Here is a 14,854-nt window from a genome sequence, read left to right as displayed (position 1 = left end):
CTTCTCTTCCTGCTCTCTCTTACTAACAGACGCAGACCAGGCTGGAGCATGCCCACGTAAAGGAGCTTGAGCAGAGCCTGCTCTTTGAAAAGACCAAAGCTGAAAAACTCCAGAGGGATTTAGAGGACACTAGGGTAATGCTGGCGCTCCCAGTCCCACTGCAGCACCGAGCGATGTGCTTTTCCCCTCGAGGTTTAATAATGATACACAGAATATGTTGAAGAAGCCACAGGGTGCAATCATTATGTTTATGTTGAATTACTTTTATTTTATTCATCCCACATAGTTTAGTCCACGAGTAGCTCTGGCAAAGACACATTAACATCTCATCTTGAGCTCTGAAACTTGCGCATGTGTGCATGAAAGTGCTTTTAAAGGACAGAGTTTGGAAATGCCTGTGCTTCCAGTGTTGTTGGTCTTAAAGGATAAGGCTGCCATTGTGCTACATTTTCCCCTTTTCAGCAAATCTCATGAAAAGACCAACAATGTGTTACTCTGTCTTTTAACTTTCCAACTTCTCTGCCCTGTCTGTTGCAATCAGCCCCAAACCCACTGGTTCCCACCAAACACGTAAAACACCTCACAGATATATATTTAAAAAAAAAGTCCCAGTAAATGTTACTCTAAACTGGAGGAAATGGTGCATTTACTGGGGACTATTTTCAGTGGTGGATTATGAATGAATGATTTAATTAATTATTTATTTATATAGTACTTTTCATGCAAAACAATGCAGCTCAAAGTGCTTTACAATAAAAAAATATAAAATAGCTTTAACACAGCTAATGTTACAATAAAATAATATTATTACTATTTATATTATATCAAATAAAAAAATATAAAACAATGTTTAGATAAATTAAGACACAGCTGTTAGTCATAAATTCTAAAAAGATTTGTTTTGAGTTGTCCACTGAGGCAGCAAGTCAGATATTAAACAGCAGTCTTCCATATTTTTGGAGCATAATGACTAAAAGTTTCATCCCAAAAAGTTTTTGTGGCGACCTTGGGAATAGTTAAAATACAGCTATGGAGGATCGAAGAAAGATGGGGAGTCTGTGATATAAGCGGGGGCGAGGCCATTTAGTGCTTTAAAATCTAAAAGAACATTAAAATGAAGTCTATGAGATACAGGGAGAAAGTGAAGGTTGCATAAAACAGGAGTAACATGTTCTTTCATTTTAGTTTTTGTTAAAACCCTGGCAGCAGCATTTTGTATACTCTTTGGTAGACCAGTATACAGAGCATCACAGAGGTCAGGACGAGGGAATGAGTGAAAATAAATTAGTGTGTGTTCATGGTGATGAAGGAACAAGTCACACAGTGTATTTATAGTTGTATTTACCAGTGCACCAGTGACTTAACAGTAACTTCCAGTTGTTTGACAAGTAAAAATGTGAATTCATTGTTGTGGTAGGAGGAGTTAACCTCAGGATTTTTTTTGGTTGTGTCTTATGAAACAAGTTCTCAAGGAAACCAGGAAATAGAAGTGAATGACTGTAGATAATTGTAGAATTACTTAAGTAAAGTAAGATGAGATTAAAGAGATGTATAAAGCAATAAAATTAATAAATTAGCAAATTCTGTTCCTTTTTATTATGAAGTATTAAGTTCTGTCAATATTTTGCAGCTGAAACTATCGATTAGAGTCGTCCATGGACAAAATTAATCAGCAACAGTTTTGATGAAGTCCTTCATTAAGCATAAATGTCAAACTGTGGCTCATTCCAGTTTTTCAAATGTAAATATTTTCTGCTTTTATCTTATAATTGTAAACAAAATATCTTCAGGACATCAACTTGAGCTCTAGTTTAATTAAAAAAAAAATGATGATGAAAATAATTATTCGTTGCAGCCCTTTAATTTTCACATACAGAATCTTTCCATTGGTTTGAACTTCCATCACTAAATTCTGCCTGATAACTGCACTAAATCTGAGTTAAGTTGCTGCAGTTACATCCCACCCACAGATCACACTAATCAGGTTAAAGCAGTTTGTCATATTTAGTTCCCACGACGCACCCCAGGTCTACTGTTCCCTCTACTTTTCTCCTCTGTCAGCTCTCCTGTCTCTTCTTCGCCCTCACACCTCCTGTCTACGCTCTCTGCTGCAGGTGGCCACCGTGTCCGAGCGTTCCCGGATCATGGAGCTGGAGCGGGAGGTGGCAGATCTCCAGCTCAGGTTGCGAGCGTCCCAGCAGAAGGAGGATGCTGTGTCTCTGTCTCAGCAACAGATCAGCAGCCTCAAGGCCCAGGCTCAGTCTCAAGAGAAAAAGGTTTGTCAGAGAATTCCCAGCACTGGTGTTTTGTTCACTCAGTACAGTAACTACATAATACTCTGTGCTTGTAAAATTGATTATTTATCAGTGTTATTATTATGTCATTTATGGTATGGCAGTAGAACTATAAGAACTGGTGTAATTCCTATTTACAGCCCTCCTTTTAGCCACTAATGTAAATAGACATATGTTCTTGTTATGTGTGGTTTGTTTAAGCTACCGTGATAATGCATCATTTATGGCCCTACTCAGATGTACATGTGTATACTGTACACTCTATACTGTGTGTCCTCAACAGATCAGTGAGCTGAGCGTCGACCTGGAGAGCAAAGAGAAAGAGCTTCAGTCTGTGCAGCAAGATAAGAGTTCTGTGGAACAGCAGCTGATGGACCTGGTAAGAGAGGAAGAAGCTCGATACGTCATCCTCACAAATCAACAAAGGGGAAAGATACAAAAAGAGAACAACCAATTCAAATCTGTAACGTTGCCAGATTCTCTCTGGCTTTTAAACAAACAAACAAAAAGTAAAACTAACAGAGAAGCTGCCAGAGTAGAAAATAATTGTCCACTCAGGCCCAGATCTGCTGCAGCTCCAGCGTCCAAAGCCACAGACTTGTCCACACAGGCTCGCTCAAGTGGAGCACATCAATCAACATACACTACTTACTTGTTTATGTAACTGTTCAATATGTTTTCTCTTTTTTTTAAATTTTGCTAATGTCAAAATATTAAAACAAACATACACTATTCAGTTGTCCCGACAGCAGCCTCTCTTCCTCAAACCTGCAAGGCTACATTCAGACCGACCTGAGACCTGCAGGAAAAACGCTGACAGTGGCAACTCATCCACTTGACTTTTTAACCATTTAAACTGTTTTAAACTTTTTTAAGATGAGAATCCAGTAAAATTTGTCTTAAATAAGCATTTGATGGCATTGTGCTAAAAAGACTGATGCTAAGCTGCATGTGAAAAGCTGTTCTTCACGCACCCTCCAGCAACGTGCAGCTGAATCAGCTGCTTCTCAGAGCGAGGAGGGAAAAAGGGATTGGAACATCCTCATTAATTTGCAACACTACTGAGTCAAAAGAAAGGCTGCACGTCTCAGCCTGTCACCATCTTTAATAGTTGATGATCCAGTTAGATGATGTGGACACGGAAATAAACATATAATCATATACAGTGATAAAAGAAATAGTTTTTCTTGATTTCTTGTTAGTCCAAAGTTTCACAGTTGAGATGCTGAAGATGCGTTAAATAATGAATCAATCATCAGAATGGTTGCAGTTAAATTTTCTGTTGATCAACAAATTGATTAATACGCTAATTGTTTTATGTCTAAGTCTATATAAGTAGTATTTCCACTGTAACTCTCAGAGGGTGAATTTAAATGTAAACTTCCAGCACATTTCCTTAATGAAGTGCATGTCTGTCTGTAGCTGGAGATTTGCCCGGTCTTATGTTTTCTCTGTGAGGTGTTTTGCTCGTGGGCTTCATGAAAGTGGCCTCATTAAGAGAAGTATTTCATCCACAAACCTTGCATGTTTTCTGGACCCAGTCATTATTACTTGGTTAGCTCAGGGTCCAAGAATGTTACTATGTAAGTGATTATCTCGAAGTCAAGTCGTCGTTTCTCCGTTTCAGAGACAAAAGCTTGAGACAGCTGAGGAGGAGAACAGGCGGGCAGCAAAGACCATGCAAGGTAAACAAAGCAGATGTATCTCCACTGCCTTTATGCTCATTAGTTATTTATTGATATTATTGACTTTTTGCCAAGATGGTTGTTACAGTTAATGTCCTTCTGTTTCGTGCCAGAATTGGAGCAGAGTGTGGAGCAGTCAAAGAAAGACTACCAGACCCTGACAGAGGAGAGTCAGTGCAGAGAGAAGGAGCTGAAGGTCCAGCTGACGCAGGTACATTTACACAGGGAGGGGGAGTTCACCAGGTACAGTTTCTCAGGTGCTCTAGTTTGACCTCCTTGTACTTTACTTGAGTTTTTCCATTTTTTGAGATTTTATACTTTTTACTCCACTGATTTATTTGACAGCTACTGTAAAGTTACCAACTACTTCTCAGATTTAGATCTTACATAAAAATATACAAAAACCTTATAAAGTACAAAGTGTTGTTTAAGATTCAACGAGTGGTTTTCAACCTTTTTTCGCTTGTGACCTTTTACTTCTGTTCCAGATGTCATGTTACGTTTCAGTGTCGTTAGGAGTTCATGTCCTCTTCTAAACTAAAAGATGGTTTGAACTGTTTGAGTGTGATTGTGAAATTATCCAGTATTTCACAGGAAATGTAATGAATACATAAATAAAAATTTGTGCAGTAAAACTGTTCTCATGACCCCTCAGACCCCTCAGATTTATCTCGTGACCTTTAGGAGGGGCCCGACCTCTGTTTTAAGTGTGCGTAATGAAGTCATTTGCTGGTGTAACAACACAGTAGATGATGCTAGAACAACAACACACAAAAAACATGTTCACCTCATGTGACCAGTCTCCTTATTGTTATCCTTACACTGCACACAAAAGAGCCCGAGAGCTGAAGTTGCCTCTGTCTCTTCTGTTTCTTGTGGCTCTGGCTGCAGCTGGAACGATTCTCTGAGCAGACGATGAATCAGCCTGTTGGCATTTGCTGATTCTAAACAAGATGGCTCAGTCTGCTTCTGGCTGTCAACACATCTGAGCAGATTATTGGTGGTGTTCTGGAAAGGAAACAGAAAAGTGATTGTGCTGAAAGTGTAACAATGAAATTTGAACATATTTGGGACTTTTCCTTTAATCCTCCCTCTCCAGTGTGCTCAAGCTCAGGCTCAGAGAAGCTCTCTCGTTTTAAAGATGACTAGAGCCTCAGGCTAATTTGATGCTGTTGAAATGTTACTAACACACACGTACACACATTACTCTCATTCTCATTTGGATCAAATAATGTGCAGGCTACCAGGCGACCAGTCTTATTTTCTATTAAAGCTTTACAGTGTCCGCTGTGGATGCTTGTCAACATGATTTACGTTTTATACTGCTGCCTCAATGAGAGCATTGTACCAACTAATCAAGTTTGTAGAGTCATCCACTGATTAATGTATTAGAAAATACATGTGGAGGAATGTCCAACATGTCTTCAGTCACATTATAAACATGTTCATACATTATTTTATTGTTAAACAGTTTAACTTTCCTTAAGGTTTTAATGTTATTTAAATCAGAAATTATCTTATTATATCTTCAATATTTATTCTTACATCCCTCACTTTTGTACCTTTGGACAAATTCAATGGTGCATTTAAAACTACAGGAGCTCTCTGTGTCAGCTCATTTAGTATTTATGCTCTTACATTTCTACCAGTCAGTGTTTCAGCTCAGACGTCTCAGCAGCAGGTGCATAAAGAGAGGGGTAAACAGCAGAAAGAGTGGACTCACTGCTGGTCAATACAGGCTAAAAGCTCAGCTACTGAACTGCAGCAGCAGTGAATGCATAGCGTCCTCTCTCCCAACTGCTTTTATTCTTCCCTAAAAACACCATGGTAGAAACTACAACAGTATTTTGTTCTCTTCCTCTAAAGCCAGAGCTTTCATACTTCTGCTCCCACTTCATGGAGTTCATTACAAATGGATGTAAAAGCGAAACAGCTGAACAAGCTTGGGGATGACTCAGTAAAGAGCCACCTCTCCTTTTTTAGCCAGGATTGAAATGACCTCTGATGTTTCCGGTCTATAAATGGGGAACTTTTGTTTGAGTGCTGATGTTGTTGTTCCACTTAACTTGAGAGAGATTTTGATGATTTATACTTTTGTCCACTGGTCTATGTTGAAATTTCCATAACGCTGCAAAACTGATTCTTAACTGCATTAAAGCTGCTTTAATCAATTTGTTATATTAACAATGGATCAGATTACTTTGTGTAATGAGGGCAGCACACAGACACAGTTAGAGAGCAGCTGGTGAACATAGTGCAGCAGTTAGAAGCTGAAGAGCCAGATACTCTGAACGAGCTGCTGGAGAAACACGGAGCTAAAAGAGCGGGAATACTGGACTTAGATTTGTCAGGTGATCAGAAACAAGGCTTCAAATGAATGCTAATTGCTAATGCTAAGCAACTGTAGGCTATGGAAGTTATCCATATTAACTTTATAAGGTGATGATATGTCATATTACAGCTACAGCTCTATTATGTTTCCACTTCCCATCAGTGGCCAAAAAATCAATTGATGTAGGTTTAGATTAATGTTGCATGACTTTAAAAAATGTTCCATAAATTTAAAACATAATTCGCTACAAATACGTTACAAATACTGATGTAAAAAGGAGATACACAGTAAATAAATGTTTTCTTATTGACATTATATTATTATTTCATGATCTCAGCGTGTTTGATTTTCTCGTGATCACAAAAAATTGATTTCATGATCATGAGAAAATATTTTGAGAGCTGAAAAAAAAGAAACTTACACTGTTTTTCTCTTGATCACATAATTATTACAGTATGTGTTAACAAGCTTGTTATTTAATAATCATCACTGTGCACAGTACATATACACCATGCTATGTGGAGCTAAAACTAATTTATTAAAATGTTTTCCAGGCCACTGAGAAGTCGGATTCGACGGCTCTGTCGCTGGAGCAGCTGACCAATGAGAATAAGACACTGGAGACACAGGTGAGCAGGAAGCCTTAACAAGGAGGGTTAATATTAACTTCAACAGTTATGTTCTGTCCCTTCGTCTCCTTCTTTTCTATTTTTATAACAACTGACAGTTTGCTAAGCCGCAGCATTGTTCTCGCATTGCAGCACAGAGCTAGTTAGCCTAACATATACAAGTACAATAAGGAAAATGTAAGATGTGAGTGTCTCAGAGAGCCAAGGTGAAACCAGAACCTCCAGGTTTTGTTCCAGATGTGATTCAAAATCCCACTGACAGTTGTAACTATGAGTAAAAATCCCTCTTTTCTCAACAGTAAGTGAAGTAGCTCACTTCATATGTTTAGATAAGGAAGGTAGTTCATCTGTCATATCACTGTAGACTGTAATGTCCTGTGTCATGTGTCCTGTAACGAACACCATTTCCCATGTGCCTGAGGCCTTTGTGAGCTAAATGTCACAACTCCTCAGAAGAAGTGAGTCCCTGCGCGAGTTGTGTATCTGTGGTTGGTTCATATGTCTGTAACAACAGCAGGACAGAGGCTGTAGACGTTTTTAGACAGAAGATGACGATAGATTACGTTAGAAACATACCTGTCCAAGAAAACTTTTGAAGCTGTAGCTGTTTCAATTTCAGAAATAAATACTGATTGAGAGACTGAACTGACAGAGTCAGAGCAGCTGGAGGAACAGAGGCCAGTAACATCATGACTGTGGCTCTGTGTCGTTTTAATTCGACCCCATTTGGCTGCTGAGCTGACATGTTTGGACAAGAGAGTCAGAGGTTAAATTGTTGGGGACCAGCTTTCACATAGTGAGGATGTCTTATGTGTGAATGGGGCGTTTTTTCATGTAATCCCACAGTCTAATGTAGTTAGTTAGTGAAATGCACCTTGGTTGTTACTACCTTGTTGAGGGTAGTTAGGTAGCCAGATATGCAGCCTGCATTAGAGCAGATAAGCACAGTGTTGAATCCCTTATACTGCTGGATGCTGGTGCTGTTGTGGTTTTGGTTTTGGTTTTGGAAAGACTAAAAAAAGACACAACCCTTGAAACCCTTCTAATGCCGAGTTACAGTCTGAGTACAGCCCCATAGAGGAAGCTTGATGAACGCATGTTTGTGAACATAACCCCGTGAAAGGATTTGCACATACACAAGTTAAGCATCAGTGGCCTGCAGGGTTTTCGTTGCGTATTCACATCAGGATTCCCACAGTGACTGCATGTGACGGTGCGAGTCCCAGTCATCGCGTTAAAGCAGCCGCGCATGAAATGCTGCAGTCAGTCTCTCCTCTCTCAGCCACTCTCACTCCCACTCTCTTTATCATTTCACACTCAATCCACACCGGTCCTCTGACTGAGGTCCACCTGCAGCCGTTCACTCAGACGGCGGCTCTCTGGTGCCCTCTTGTTCGCCTGCTGTTCGTTCGTCTCCTCCGTGTTGTCACCGCTCTGACTCCAGCTGCCTGTGCGCTGCAGATGCTCGGTCTCATGACGGAGGAGGAGATCAGAGCGGGAGATATGGAGTGGACATAAACACACTTTCTCTTTGGTCGTGTTTATATGCGTCACTCCACAGCATAAGCCTTTTTTAGGCATCATATTTCAGCGCTGTCGCTGTACTGTCCTGCTGTTCTGAGCCATAATTTTGGCTTTTAGAGATTTAATGAATTTGCAGTTTATGAACAGTATATAAACATTTAATGATTTCTTTCTAATCTCCATAGTGGTGTCTTTACAGATATATGGACATATCCTAAGTGTTTATTAAAGTATTTGTCAAATATAAATTCTTTTCATTGTTGCATAAAGAGTTAATGAATCAAAACGGCTTTAATCATATTCACTGATATATAATTTCACACATGAACAAATCCATGTGGTGTGTTATGAAGTATTTATTAGCTGTTCATACACATGTACGAATCATTCACAGGCAGCTTTGAAAATTATTAATGAATATGTTAAAAACGAAGACAGGCTAAGCGTCATCTGGATCTTTCATCCGGCCCATATGGTCTACATCAGCAGATGTTCGCTCAGTTGTCAGTGAAGTTAAGGAGGGAGAATTTATGAATGAATAAATAATACACAAAATAATTAAATTTATAAAATGTATTAAATACATGCTAAATATTTCATATTGATATAAACTGTAATGATACATTTGATATGATTATAGCTGTTATGTTGTTAATCATTCATTAACTGTTTATACAACAGTTACTGATAATTCAGAGGAGGAGTTTTAGTTGTTGACAGTTACATTAACAAACACTTAAAAATGTCCTTATGTCACCATCCAACCATATTAATGTGTGTTATTTATTATATATTTAAATGGTAAATATGGAGGGTTAAAATAAAGGGTTATTGGTGGTATATTTATTTACTTAATATTAGTTTTGTGGTTTTAACTGTGAGCACCACTAATATGCAAATATTGTTTCAAAATCAACAGAACCTAAACTCCTACACTTGTTGTGTACTGTAAACCTGACAAGCTTTTATATACCAGTCGGGATGAAGAAAAAATATGCTCCTTTCTCCAGAAAATATCAGAGTGATTATTAAAGTCATGGTATAGAAGTTGTATCATAAACTGGAATATTTAAACTCAGTCAACAGAAGCAAAACAGAGATTAAAGGTTGAAGCAAACAACAAACTGTTCGATGTCTTTTAAATAAAAACAGAGGATCAGTCCAACGCAGCCGTCATCAGAAATGAAATATGTTTTTGCAGCAACAACAGAGAGCAGGAGTTTACGTCTCTCTCTCTCTCTCTCTCTCTCACACACACACACACACACACACACACACACACACACACTCACAAACACACACATTGTAGAGCAATTATTCAGCAGAGACGCTCTCACATCTGCTTCTTCTTTCCACTCACCCGTGATGCTGTAGGTTGTGATGTAATCCTGCACATGTCAGAGTGTGTGTGTGTGTGTGTGTGTGTGTGTATATGGTGATGATGATGATGATGATGATGATGATGATGATGATGATGATGATGATGATGCCTGGCTGGACAGAACATTGCTTTAGTGAATGGTCGGTTGAATTGAGATCAGCCTCTTTTGTCTTGTGCTGTCAGACATCTGTTTGATTAATCTATTAATTGATTGTTAGAAGATTTATCAGCAACAGTTTTGAAGATTGACAAATTGTTTGTGTCTTTGTTATTGTTTTTTGGTCATTTTCAAGTTGCGTGGACGCCTCTGTTGGTGTTATTCTTTTAACCAAACATGTCAGACGTCTTCTGGTTCTAGGTTCTCAACTGTGAATAATCACTTGTTTTTAGAGCTGCAGCAATTATTTGATTAGTCAATCAACCGAAAATTAATTTGCAACTATTTTGATAACAAGCTATTTGCTAGCTATTTTTTTCTCTGATTCCGACTTCTCCGATACCTCAGACTTTCTGTCTCTGCTCAGTATGATTATAAGAGAAATATCTTTGGGTTTTGCTCGCTTGTCAGATGTGAAGGTCGTCACCTTCGTCTTCACCTTTTCTGACCAAACGATTAATTTATTAATTGAGAAAATAATCTGTAGATTTATTGATAATGAAAAGTAATCATTTGTTGCAGCCTGAGCATCTCTGAGCCTTTGGTTTTGGAATAGACAAAACATAAACAGACTTTTTGTTCTGTAGTGTTTTTATTTTTCATTTCAATCATGAACCTTTTAGTTGGCTCTTTTTTGTAGGTTTGGTGTCTCAGTCGTGGTTATTTGCTGGTTTTCGTTGTCTTCCTGTGAGAGTAAACTAAATATTGTTGGTGTGAGGAGTAATGACCAAACTAAAGAAACAATTTAATTATTGTATTTGGCTCTGGAAAACTTGTGATTGTCATTTTTCACTATTTCCTGACATTTTATAGAGCAGACGTTTTGTGCAAATTATCATGAGCTGCAGCCGTTTGTTGGCTCGTCTATGAGCAACCTCATCTCTAAAACAGTGTGAGAGAGTTCAGTATGAATGTCTGGTTGTTTTTATCTGAGCTTGTTGTGTGGAAGCAGAAACGGTGGAGTTTCAGTCACCAGCTGATTCTTCTGTCAGAGCTCCTGTGATTCACCATGAATGAGAGGTAAAGCTTTTAGAGGAGTGTGTGTACATATGGTGTCAGAGAGTGAGGAAACAAGATTGTGAGCTGAACGGTGGGGGGGGGGGGGGGGGGGGGGGGGGGTTCTGGGAGGAGCTTATTCAGGCTTACATAATGGAAGTGCTTGGCTTCTTTAACCCGACTGTGTGAGAGAGAGAGAGAGGGAGAGGGAGGCAGCTCAGGCGACACGCTCTCCATTTGCCTCTCGCAGTCGTTGTGCACGGCGGGGGATGAGAGCTGATGGTTTATTGATGCCCAACTTGTGTTAGTCTGTGCATGTTCCACTGTAGATAGAGGCATAGTAACAACGCTGCTGTGTTTAGCAGGAGAACATCAGGTTGAAATCCAGCAGTGGCGAGCTGTGTGCAGGTATGGACATAGCTGCTCTGCACCAGGGTTACTCCAGTAACATCTACTCGCCTCACTACCAGGTAGGACTGTCTGTCTTTAGCACGGGATTCAAACTGAGCTGTCAGCCAGTACAGGAGCATTTCAGTGTTACTGTAACCAGAGAGAGGTGGTGAACAGTTAGAGAGGCTGTTTTCTTTCTCCTCTTCCACTTGCTCCAATCAGCTCTCGTCAGTTATTGTTTTTCTCGGTGTCGATTTCACGTTATGGTCGGTGATTCTCACCCAGCATTTAATCTGTGTATTTTTATATGCATATTGATATATGCTTATGTTTATGTCTATTTCAGCATGCACCAGATAACCTGTGCATGTGGTTCTGCATGTTTGTGTGTATTTACATATGATGATGTGTGTATTTCAGCATGCTATATGGCCTAGATCTCAGTTTGGAGGTGTAGAGAAATATTGAGGTGTTACAAAGTCAAGAGACTCACGTGCAAGACGTCACAAAACACAGCTAACGACACACTTAACAATGTGTTTACAGAAACACACTGCAGGTGGGAATCATTACAGTTTTTTTTGTCTTTTTTAATTTTATTTAATCTGAAGCCATTATTGATTCCAGTCACACTTGTTAATTAATTATTGACCGTTTCTATTTTAAAGCCGCTGGTATCACTGCGCTGCACGTGTCTGTCGTTTCAAATGTTTCTGGGACTCCAGACAAATGAGAAACAAAAACTTTGCTTGAGGTGAAGCTGAAGGAGCTGAGCTCTGGGGCTTTTATTTTTAGCTTCACATGCATTTAACCCATTCTGCAGTCTGCTGACTCAGCAGGAACATCGAAGCATAGTGTATTATTAGTGTTACCTGTTGTAACGGTTAATGGCCCAGGATTTATCTTGTCTAACAGCAGCTTTTCCCTGGATGCAAATGTTTTTTTGGGGGGAATATGAAATTAAAGGACGTGGTCTGTAATAGACGTGGATGATCAGCAGAGCCTAAAGAGACAGGGGAGGCAATGATACTGTGTGAGGTGAATTTGAGTCAAAAATCTTACTCCTTCTCAGAGTCATAACTCAGTCAAATCTGAGCACACAGACGTGAAACGCGTGTTGATATCATTCAGTTACACTTACACTTCCCTGAAGACTTCTGGACCTCTCTGATCTCTGATGTCTGTTACCTATAAACATCTGTAAACCTGCTTAGAGATCGTTGAAAAAATATGCTTCAGAACTTGCCTGAGAATCATCACATTTTTAAGTTTTCTTCAGCATCACAGTAAATCAGTGATAGTTGTCTCTATGTCCATGGATACACTGCGAACAGGAAGTGCTAATAGCTAGTACGGTGTACTTTCAATGGTGCCACTTTGCCAAAATGTGAACAGATATTGTCAAAAAAAATGGGGCTCAAAAGGGAAAACCAGTAGCTGCCTGTAGCTGACATTACATCTGCACATTTGATGAGCTTTCACAGGCTCTTCCTCTCCTGATGACTTTTAAGTGTTTCTGTCACCATGTTGGTACCAACATAAGCCCATATGTTGGTGTTAGTATGTTTCCATCTGTCACATTAGCAAAAACATCTTTAACATCCTCTATTTTCAGATCAAAGTTACATTTCACACTGAGCTGATTAAAAATATGTCAAGTAGAAGGACATGCAGCTCTTCACATAGAGACCCCTTCAAAATACAAGGACGTCACTATGGATGGAACTGAAATTACAGGAGTCCACTTGCTTGTAGCTTGTTGCCGCTGTAATTATTACTATCAAAATATTAAAATCGTGGACTAGGACAGGTAGTTCTGGAGAATTAAATCCAGTCCAAACTAGGCTGAGGTGTAGCAATGTTTTACCTGTGAATATTATGATGAGCAAAAGAAAAATGACACCTCCTGCGATGTCATAACCTGGTGTGTAAATATTCTTCCAGAGCCTGTTTCATTTCCTCTATGTCTCTTCTTCTTCAGCTTGAGGCTTTGAAACAGCAGAACTCCAGATACCAGGAGGAGCTCAGTCTGTCGAAGGAGCGGAGCAGCTCAGAAAACCAGCGGATCGGAGTCCTCTGCAAGGAAATGTAAGTATTCAGGATAACTAATGTGTTTTTTCCTGGCTCGTGTCTCCAGTGAGGGTGAGCTGCAGCCAGTTCATCGGACTGGTGTGGTAAATTTGTCCTGTGGGGGTCTACACTGATGATTAAAAACAAATAAATTACTGTGTGAAAATTTAGCTTGTTTCAATTACTTGTAGACAATTTAAATATATATAAAATGTCTTTATTGGTCCACTAGTGAAATGTTAAATGTACTATTAAGGTGGCTCCATCTCTAACTCTCTCTCTCTCTCTCGAGACGCTTCCACTTGTAAATGTGCTATGAGTTGTTGTGTAAAGCCCATAATTAGCCTGCAAGTGTTATTATGTGATTATGGATATGATGGTGGAGAATACAATGCACAATACTCTGAAAACCTTCTTAGGTATTATGACATTCAGATAAACATTTCAAAACAATGAGTCCTTACTGAAAATGCTCGGGTTCCTTCCTTAAGAGATCGAGGTTAAGATCCTGATGGACTGAAAATCAACGAGGCCGTTCTTGAAATCAACTGGAGTTGCATAATCCATCACAGTCTCTGTCAAAGTCACATTGTCATAACACAGTTAAAGTGCAGATTCATTTGATAAGTCTTCAGCGTGATACTTGGACAGAAGTTATCCCCGACTACAGTGACTTACATAACTCAAGAGTTTGCCAAATGATTTTAATATTGTTTGGAAATAAATGAAAACAAATGAAAGACAGAAAGAATTATTTCAAATGTGTTAAACATGGCACCATTATCTTACTCCTTTGTGTCATAACTAAGTGAAATCTGAACAAACAGACATGATAAATATTTTTTACATTTATTGGGACTTACATCATCCAAGGATATCGTTATCTTTGAATAATGAATGAGTGAACATCCATAAATCTGTGTATAAATCATGGAAAAAATAAGTCCTTATAGGTGCAGGACTTGGCTGAGAAGTATCAGAATAATCCAGTAATAGATATAAAAAATATATAAAATCTGAATTAACAGTGGATCTGTGACTGATCGCTCAGCTGATGCTTAATGTTTTTGATGCAGGGTAAAAATATTCCATCTTTTCTCATGTTTTTATCTTTGCTTTGTTGTGTTATGGTGGATCTCCAACCTGATGTCAAGGTCTATTTATAGACCTTGTGTGTGTGTGTGTGTGTGTGTGTGTGTGTGTGTGTGTGTGTGTGTGTGTGTGTGTGTGTGTGTGTGTGTGTGTGTGTGTGTTTATGGAGGTATGTGTTGGGTTTTTGAGCCTTTACATCATGCTGCCACACCTCCCCTGAGTCATCAGAGGCCCGAGCTGTGATGTCAGAGCCCCAGATGGATCTAACTGGCTGAATTATAGTCATTAATGTACAGCGTCCTGC

At 39.2% G+C, this 14,854-nt stretch overlaps 1 protein-coding gene across 3 annotated transcripts in view; it reads left to right on the top strand.

The window, feature by feature from the left end:
• clip1b (CAP-GLY domain containing linker protein 1b) overlaps positions 1-14,854 on the top strand; it is a 33,070-nt gene that overhangs the window by 8,071 nt on the left and 10,145 nt on the right. For 2 of the 3 annotated variants that reach the window (XM_071465850.1, XM_071465851.1), the window contains 7 exons: positions 30-134; positions 2,115-2,276; positions 2,578-2,673; positions 3,922-3,979; positions 4,093-4,190; positions 6,866-6,940; positions 13,370-13,476. In XM_071465850.1, coding sequence (XP_071321951.1) covers positions 30-134; positions 2,115-2,276; positions 2,578-2,673; positions 3,922-3,979; positions 4,093-4,190; positions 6,866-6,940; positions 13,370-13,476 — 701 coding nt within the window. The remainder of the gene's footprint in view (positions 1-29; positions 135-2,114; positions 2,277-2,577; positions 2,674-3,921; positions 3,980-4,092; positions 4,191-6,865; positions 6,941-13,369; positions 13,477-14,854) is intronic. The other variant, XM_071465852.1, reaches the window with a different exon arrangement.

The sequence above is a fragment of the Trachinotus anak genome, unplaced genomic scaffold (assembly GCF_046630095.1).
Source record: "Trachinotus anak isolate AG129_WGS33_773 ecotype Australia unplaced genomic scaffold, CSIRO_AGI_Tana_v1 ptg000028l, whole genome shotgun sequence".
NCBI classification, from domain to species: domain Eukaryota; kingdom Metazoa; phylum Chordata; class Actinopteri; order Carangiformes; family Carangidae; genus Trachinotus; species Trachinotus anak.
Note: the sequence above shows the minus strand (reverse complement) of the source record. Positions and strands in the feature narration are given on the sequence as shown.